The 9,591-nt window shown below is 44.1% G+C and overlaps 1 protein-coding gene across 1 annotated transcript; it reads left to right on the top strand.

Moving 5' to 3' along the window:
- Positions 1 to 455: 455 nt before the first annotated feature.
- LOC138892116 (uncharacterized) lies at positions 456 to 914 on the top strand. Its single transcript, XM_070175811.1, has one exon. The coding sequence runs from the start codon at positions 456 to 458 to the stop codon at positions 912 to 914; it is 459 nt and encodes a 152-aa protein (XP_070031912.1).
- The last annotated feature ends 8,677 nt before the right edge of the window (positions 915 to 9,591 follow it).

The raw sequence follows: 9,591 nt of genomic DNA, 5'->3' as shown, positions 1-9,591 counted from the left end.
TTAGGTGTTGAGCCTGAAGGTAGTATACGCAGGGAAGTTCGATCAGGTGGTCGAGGTACGCAGGGCGGAGAAGATTGTGGAGTTAGCCTCAATTGATATTCAAAATATTACAGGCTCAACAGGACGCTATAGCACAACTACAAAATCAACACCGAACACCGAGTAGGATCAACCCAGAAGTCGTTCAAAGGACCGAGCATGTGCTAGAAAGGTCGAATGCCAACGAATCAGGGACTGACCCCGCCATTATGAAAATGTTTGAGGAGCTCACTAAACGGATTGAATCGGGAGAAAAGAAAATCGAGGAAAATGACAAGAAAGTAGAGACATACAACTCCCGGGTTGACCAAATACCGGAGGCACCGTCGATTCTAAAAGGTATGGATTCAAAGAAATTTGTACATAAGCCTTTCCCTCCAAGTGCGGCACCGAAACCCATTCCGAAAAAATTTTGAATGACAGAAATTCCGCAATACAATGGGATCACCAGCACTAATGAGCATGTCACTTCTTATACATGCGCAATAAAAGGGAATGACTTGGAAGACGATGAGATTGAATCTGTTTTAGTGAAGAAATTTGGAGAAACATTGTCGAAAGGAGCAATGATATGGTACCATAATTTTCCGCCTAGTTCCATCGATTCCTTCGCCATGCTTGCAGACTCCTTCGTAAAGGCACATGCGGGAGCGATAAAGGTTGCAACTAGGAAGTCGGACCTCTTCAAGGTGAAACAAAAAGACAACGAAATGTTAAGGGAATTTGTATCTCGGTTCCAGATGGAACGCATGGAACTACCACCAGTCACAGATGATTGGGTTGTTCAAGCCTTTACTCAGGGTTTTAACAAACGCAGTTCGGTGGAATCACGACAGCTAAAACAGAATTTAATTGAATATCCAGTGGTAACCTAGGCCGATGTACATAATCGATACTAGTCAAAGATCAGGGTCGAGGATGATCAATTGGGGACCCCTTCTGTTACCGTTTATCCAAACAAACCTGTCGGCAGAACTCAAAGGGATATCGACAGAGAACCCCGGTCGAACAGAGATCAGTATCAACCATACAATGCAGATCGTAGAAACAGCGGCCCAGGACGCAATCCCATCAGAAATGATCGAAGGAACGATCGAGGACAGTGCTCTCGAGGGCTCATGAGCAAAAGTGGCTTCGCTAAATAAGTCGATCCCACATAAGCACCACGATTATCAGAATACAACTTCAGCATCGACGCATCAGGTATTGTGTCAGCCATTGGGAGAATCAAAGATACTAGATGGCCCAGACCCCTACAAACTGATCCATCACAAAGAAACCCCAATCAAATATGCAAATACCATAGTACACATGGTCATAGAACCTAAGACTGCAGACAACTAAGAGAGGAGGTGGCCCGTCTATTCAAAGAGGGTCACCTTCGGGAATTCTTGAACGACTGAGCTAAGAACCATTTCAGACACAAGGATGCAAATAGGAAACACGAGCAGGAAGAACCACATCACATGATTCACATGATCATTGGCGGGGTCGATATTCCACAAGGGCCCGTGTTCAAACGCACTAAAGTATCATACACCAGGGAAAAAGGATCTCGAGACTATGTGCCAGAAGGCACTTTATCATTCAATGATGAGGAAGCAGAAGGGATTTCACAACCCTACAATGATGTTTTGGTAATCTCTATCCTTATGAATAAAACTCAGGTTAAATGTGTTTTAATTGATCTAGGAAGCTCGGCCAATATTATTCGATCGAGGGTCGTGGAGAAGCTCGGCCTACAAGATCAAATCGTACCCACAGCACGGATTCTCAATGGCTTCAACATGGCGAGTGAAACAACTAAAGGTGAAATCACCCTACCAGTAAATGTAGCCTGAACTATTCAAGAAATAAAGTTCCATGTGATCGAGGGTGATATGAGATATAACGCACTGCTCGGAAGACCCTGGATTCATAACATGAGGGTAGTCCCCTCAACCCTTCACCAAATGTTGAAGTTCCTAACACCGGATGGAGTAAAAATGGTGAACAACATGCTGCAAAAGAGATGTTCGCGATCGACGAAGTAATACCGGTATCGGTGCTTTCATCAACAAAGGGATCAGAGTCCAAAGGAAAACAGGAAGCTAAATAACCACAGCCACCAGCCTTGACTCAGTCGGAGAAGCAAGGAACGGACGAGGACGATGACTATTGGATCCCTCGATCCTTCATAATTTCCGAGAATTCCGACGCCACCAAATCGACTGTCAAGGAACTGAATCAAGTCATATTGATCGAGCATCTACCCGATCGAAAGGTATACCTGGGTACGGGGTTAAACCCCAAGCTCAGGGAAAAACTCATTAGATTTCTAATCGATAATATGGATTATTTTGCTTGGTCCCACCTAGATATGACAGGTATCCAGCTGGAGATCACTACACACTGACTGAGCTTGGACCCAAAGTTCCGCCCGATAAAACAAAAGAGAAGGCCTCAGTCCGAGGTAAAACATGCATTCATCAAGGACGAGGTAACCAAACTTCTTAAAATAGGATCCATTCAGGAGGTAAAATATCCCGAATGGTTAGCAAACGTAGTTGTAGTCCCTAAAAAGGGAAATAAACTTAGAATGTGCGTAGACTATAAAGATTTAAATAAAGCGTGTCCTAAAGACTCTTTTCCTCTGCCGAATATCGATCGCATGATCGATGCCACGACCGACAACGAGATCCTTAGTTTTATCGATGCCTACTTCGGGTACAATTAAATACAAATGAACCCAGAGGATCAGGAAAAGACTTCGTTCACCACTAGGTATGGTACCTATTGTTATAATTTAATGTTGTTTGGACTAAAAAATGTTGGTGCCACTTATCAACGCTTAGTAAATCGAATGTTCGAAGAACAAAATAGGTAAATCAATGGAGGTTTATATTGACGATATGCTAGTTAAGTCCCTAGGAGCAGAGGACCATTTGACACATTTGCATGAGACTTTCGATATACTAAGGAAATACAACATGAAGCTCAACCCGGAGAAATATGCATTCGGGGTCGGCTCAGACAAGTTCCTCGGCTTTATGGTATCAAATCGGGGAATCGAAATCAACCCCGATAAGATCAAGGCAATCGAATACATCATGGTCGTGGACAATGTTAAGTCCGTACAAAGATTAACAGGGCGCATAGCCGCCCTAGGTCGATTCATCTCGAGGTCTTCAGATAGAAATCACAGGTTCTTCTCACTACTCAAAAAGAAGAACAGTTTTGCATGGACCCCAGAATGCCAACAAGCATTGGAAGAATTAAAGCGGTACCTCTCGAACCCTCCACTGCTTCATACCCCGAAAGCGGACGAGCGACTCTACTTGTACTTAGCAGTCTCAAAAATCGCGGTAAGTGGGGTCCTAGTTAGAGAAGTGCAAGGTACGCAATTTCTTGTTTACTATGTTGATCGAACTTAAGGTGAGGCCGAGACTCGGTACCCACATTTAGAAAAATTAGCGCTTTCCCTAATAAGCGCCTCTAGGAAATTAAAACCATATTTTCAGTGTCACCCGATCTGCGTAGTGACTACTAATCCTCTTCGCAATATTGTGCATAAGCCCGAACTTTTGTGCCGATTGGCCAAATGGGTCGTCGAGATCAGTGGGTACGATATCGAGTATCGACCCCGAATGGCCATCAAGTCTCAAATCTTAGCGGATTTCATGGCCGACTTTACACCAGCCTTTGTACCCGAGGTCGAAAAGGAACTATTAATAAAGTCGGGTACATCATCGGGGGTGTGGACCCTCTTCACAGACGGTGCTTTGAATGTGAAGGGGTTTGGGTTAGGCATCATTTTGAAGCCACCCATGGGTTATACAATTAGACAAGCTATCAAAACTGCCAATTTAACTAACAATGAGGCCGAGTTTGAAGCCATGATTGCAGGCCTCTAGCTAGCTAAAGGTTTGGGAGCAGAAGTCATTGAGGTCAAATATGACTCCTTGCTTATGGTAAACCAAGTCAACAGAACCTTCGAGGTTCGAAAAGATCGAATTCAGAGATACTTGGACAAACTACAGGTGACTCTACATCGGTTTAAGGAATGGACCCTACAACATGTGCCTCGAGAACAAAACAGCGAGGCCGATACTCTAGCAAATTTAGGGTCATCAGTCGAAGATGACAAGATTAGCTCGGGGACTGTCGTACAACTTTCAAGGTCAGTAATCGAAAACGGCCACGCCGAAATCAACTCCACAAGTCTGACCTGGGGTTGGAGAAACAAATATATCAAATACCTAAAGAACATGTAGCTTCCATCAGATCCTAAGGAATCGAGGACTCTACGTACGAATGTCGCACGATTCACATTAGCCGAAGATGGAACACTGTATAAAAGGATATTCTATGGACCATTGGCAATATGTTTAGGACCATGAGATACCGACTACGTATGACGAGAAATCCACGAGGGCACCTGTGGAAATCATTATGGTGCCGAATCATTGGTTCACAAAGTCATCAGAGCAGGATACTATTGGGCTGATATGAAAAAGGATACAAAAGAGTTTGTTCGAAAGTGCGACAAATGTCAAAGGTATGCGCCGATGATTCACCAACCCGGAGAGAAACTCCACTCAGTCTTATCCCCATGGCCATTCATGAAATGGGGAATGGATATCGTCGGCCCTTTACTATCGGCCCCAGGTAAAGCTAAATTTATTTTGTTTATGACTGACTATTTCTCTAAAGGGGTTGAAGCACAGGCTCTCGAGAAAATTAGAGATAAAGAAGTCATAGATTTCATCTAGGACCACATTATATGATGATTCGGGATGCCTGCCGAGATTGTATGCGACAATGGAAAGTAATTCGTCGGCAGCAAAGTTACAAAGTTTCTCAAAGATCACAAAATAAAAAGGATCCCGTCGACGCCATATCATCCTAGTGGGAACGGACAGGTCGAATCGACAAACAAGACCATCATTCAAAATCTAAAGAAAAGATTGAATGACGCTAAGGGAAAATAGAGAGAAATATTGCCCGAAGTCTTTTGGGCATATCGAACAACGTCAAAATCCAGTATGGGGGTAACACCGTTCTCTTTAGTATATGGCGTCGAAGCTCTGATCCTGGTTGAAGTCGGGGAACCTAGCATCAGGTTTCGATATGCAACAGAAGAGTCAATTCATGATGCTATGAATACAAGCCTCGAATTGTTAGATGAAAAATGGGAAACCACCTTCATTCGGATGGCCGCACAGAAACAGCGAATCGAAAGGTACTACAATCGAAGAGCCAATCTTTGACACTTTAAAATCGTGGACTTGGTTCCGAGGAAGGTCACCCTCAATACTCGAGACCCAAATGAAGGAAAACTTGGCCCGAACTGGAATGGACCGTATCAGGTCCTTGATATCATCGGAAAGGGATCCTACAAAATTGGCACGACAAATGGCGAACAGTAACCAAGAAATTAGAATATATCACTCCTTAAACGATATTAATACTAACGTACGACCTTATTCATTTTCATTTATATTTTATACTAACCATTTGTAGGTGTTTAATCAAAGACAATGAAGGATTCTTCAAACACAAAGTCCTTAGGACTGAAAGCAAGCATTGCACTCTTTTTCCCTTAGACCGGTTTTTATCCCAAATGGGTTTTTCCGACGAGGTTTTTAACAAGGCAACCACTGTTCATGCTAACTTAGAGCAATTCAACAGTATTCGAGGCTCCTTTACAATCAACCTCGAATACTGGGAGGAATCACCCTCGGATAGAAAAATACTTTGTGCCGACAGGGTCTCGATAGGCAAATTTGTAAGGGTCAAATGGTTGAATGAACCATGCCCATGTAGATTACTCAAGCCCTAATGGAAAATATGTACGCATGTTAATCTATTAAAAAAGTATTTTGTCCTTGCCGGATATTTCATGCCTTAGAGAAATTTTTACTTTACAGTGTCGTGCTTGTGATCTATTGTGGAAACTGGCTTAAGGTTCGGTCACAACTAAAGTTCGAACAATTGACCCCGCACTCGGGGACCACCATCAAAAAAATTGACATGATCGAACTACTAAAACCTCGAGATCGTAAGACCTTAAAAAGGCAACCCTCGATTTTATAGGTCACGGCCACCCCACTCGGGGACTGATATTTCGAACACGTTCTAAGTATAAGAGGGGAACAATCCCAAAAGACGAGTCCCAAGCTAAAGGCTACGACCAAATTAACACGGTTCGGAGACGTCCGATTTCCGTTATAAAATAGGCCTTCGAATATTTTCATAAACCGGTTAAAAAGGCTACCCTCGGCTGAATTACTAAAGGTCTCGTTAATATCGACCCTCGAAAACCCTAATGGGTACAAATTTGTTCGAACTCTCAAACAAATTCTTTATTTCATGCTAAGGCACAACAGATTTTATATGATTAAACAATAAACTTTTCAAGCCGAAAAGGGGGAGAAAGCCATTCTTTTTACTATGGACATATCGGCCTAATTCAAGAGCCTAAAGGGCCATTTTATGTTTGAGTTCGAAAAATCATCCTCACTCAATTAAAACCTAAGGGTCACCCTACTCCGAGTACGAGAAAGTACTCAGTCGATTATAAAAACTACACTAGTCCGGCTTCGATCAAATTGCCTAATCCTCGAACTTATGAACAAAATTTTCATAAGGCATGAATGAAACAAAATTTTCACAAGGCATAAAATGAAATAAAGACAAATAGGAAAGAGATCTTTATATATATATGAGAATATTTACAAGGTCCGATCAAGATCCTACACAAAAAATCAAAAGTAAAAAATCCTAAGGTTCCTAATTTTCTCCGGGGGCAGCTTCTTCTCCATCGAGTTCCCCCGCGCTCTCAAACTCGCTCTTGCACTCGGCATCATCATCATCGGAGGAGGAGGCCAGCGCTCCAGCATCGGCCCTATGCTCTCTAGCCTTTATTATCTTGTCGGTAAGATCAAAACCACGAGCGTGAATCTCCTTGAGGGTTTCCCTCCAAGATTGGCATTTGGCGAGTTCAGCGATCTAATATTCTCGAGTTTGAGTGGTCTTGGATGCCTCTCTAGCTTGGACTTGAGCGGCTTCAGCATCAGCCCGGATGACGGCCACGATCGCATTTACCTTGGCTTTAGCCTTTTCGGCTTCAGATTTGGCCTTTGCAAGTTCGGAAGCCAACCGAGCTTCGAGCTCCCCTATTTACTTTTCCTGAGCCGAGATCTTCTCCTTCATGCCTTGAAGCTGACTTTCAGCCGATGACAATTGAGATAAAACAGTCTCTTTTTCTGCAACAAAGCGGTCTGTACCTTCTTTCCACCCCAAGGCCTTCGTCTTCATCATATTGACCTCCTTGCGGAGCTGCACGATCCTCTCGACCTTCTGCTGCAGCTGTGAGATTGAAATATTAGCCACCGTTCCCTAATCGAGCCAATGAACTTTTAATATTTTCATTACCTGCTTGATCAGGTCGGTTTGATCTTGGTGAGCCTTGGCCAACTCGGCTCGGAGGTCCTTGGTCTCCTCTTCTTTTTGCCCACAGAGAAGTCTAAGGGAATTTCTCTCCTCCGTGAGCCCACAGAGCTCGGCCTCATACTGACTCAGCTCAACTCAAGACCGAGAAAATGCTTCTGGATGAAGCGCTGAGGCCTACGCAGAAAGAAGAAAAGAATTTAGATAGGAAGAGAAAAATGAACACAAGGGTAATACCAACAAGGGGAGTTAAGGCTTACCCGATTTAGAGCTTGTTGCGCTTCGTTGAAAAGGCTCAATGCCTCGCCCGAGTCCTTCTTTGAGACCTCCAAGTCACTCAGGCCGGTAGCATCTTCGACCCTAGTAAAGTAATCATGTAAGGGATCTTCCCTTTTGTGGGCTCCTTCGATGGAGAGGGTTTTCAAAGCCCGAGCCTCTTGAATCATCTCCTCATAAAACGAGGGGAGCAGCGGGGAGCCTCCAATTTCTATTTCCCCAAGTGGATCACTTGGGGAGTTCTCTCCATCTCGAGGGGCCTAGAGACCAGCCCCTATAGTCGTACCCACCGTTGGCTCATTATGGTGGGAGGCATCTTCAATCCTCGATGACTCAGGGACTTCGCCAAAGTCTCTTCCCGAGACCCCATCATCTCGAGACGGAGTCTCTGCAATCTTAATCGATTCAGTGGCTTTTGGGGCCTCAGTGCTCATTCCCACTCGGGCCACCAGCCCAGAGTCATCTTCTTCCTATTCTTTGTCTTCATCCCTTAGACACCGAACACAGTCTTCGGTCAGGAGGATGATGTTCTTCATCGGCTTACGAGCCGCCTTCTTCTTAGGTTATGGATCATCGGAGATTGAGATATTTTTCCTTTTTTTGTCCTTCGCCGGTTTCGGTGCCGGGATCAAAGTCTCCTCCTCACCAAATAAGGGCCTCATGATAGCAACTTTGCCAAGGCCTGTATGAAAAGAAATTAAGTAAGAAACGCTTTAACAAAATCATCAAAGACGTGGAAAAGGGGCTTACCATGAGTTTTGGCCTCCCATCGTCCCTTTGATAAATTGTACCATGAGCGTTCGGCATATGTAGAGGTCGAGGCCAGGTCCTAACCCAGCTTTTGAGCTTAGGAATTGCACCGGGTATCCAAGCGGCCGCTACATCACGGAAAAGGATATCGATGAGAAGAAGCAAAGGAGCAAAACAATAAATAGGAGATAACAATAGGATTGTACTTACGCTTCATATTCCATTTCTCGAGAAATGGCATCTTCTCGGTCAGGATTAGGTCGGAAGTCCTCACTCGAACGAACCGACCCATCCAGCCTCGGTCCTTGTCCTCGTCTATGCTCGAGAACCGCACTTTGGTAGCCCGGCATTGGAGTTTTATTAACATGTCTCGATAGAGGCGGGGGCTGTACAACCTGATGAGGTGGTCGAGGGTGAAAGGCATCCCCTCGATTTTGCTCATGAAGAATCAGAGCATAATAACAATTCGCCACAAGAAAGGATGGACTTGGCCTATGGTTATTTGGTATTAACAGCAAAAATCAACGATGACGGGGTCGAGGGGGCCTAGTGTGAAAGGGTAAGTGTAAACACTTAGAAACCCTTACACATGTGTGGTGATGTCCTCTTCGGGGGTCGGGATCACCACCTCTTTGCCCTCCCAATTGCAGTCTTTCTTTACCTGCTTAAGGTATCCCTCAGTTATCGAGCATATATACCTCGACATTGGCTCGCATCGACTAGGAATTGACGAGGCTTTATCAGTTTTAAAGTAGGAAGTGAGAATTGCCCCCCCCCCCCCCCCCCCAGGAACACACTCCTCAGGACGCGACTCCATAGGTGTTTTGTCGCCAGCCGACTGCAATGAAGAAGCATTTTCCTTTTGAGGATAGTTTTTGATGTTTTCACCATTTGGATTTGAAGTTAAAAATAGATGGAGATGATAACACTTGGTTTTCTAAGAAGAGGTTAGCAGTAAAAATCATAAATTTGCAGATGAAGAACTTAGAAGATGTAAAAAGCTTTGGAGATTGGAAATTTGAAAGTAAAAGTTTGAAATGGTGAAGAGATGAGATACTTATAGATTTCACAAAAACGGTTCAAAATTGGCGGTGA

Source organism: Nicotiana tomentosiformis, chromosome 5, assembly GCF_000390325.3.
Source record: "Nicotiana tomentosiformis chromosome 5, ASM39032v3, whole genome shotgun sequence".
Taxonomy (NCBI): Eukaryota; Viridiplantae; Streptophyta; class Magnoliopsida; order Solanales; family Solanaceae; genus Nicotiana; species Nicotiana tomentosiformis.
Note: the sequence above shows the minus strand (reverse complement) of the source record. Positions and strands in the feature narration are given on the sequence as shown.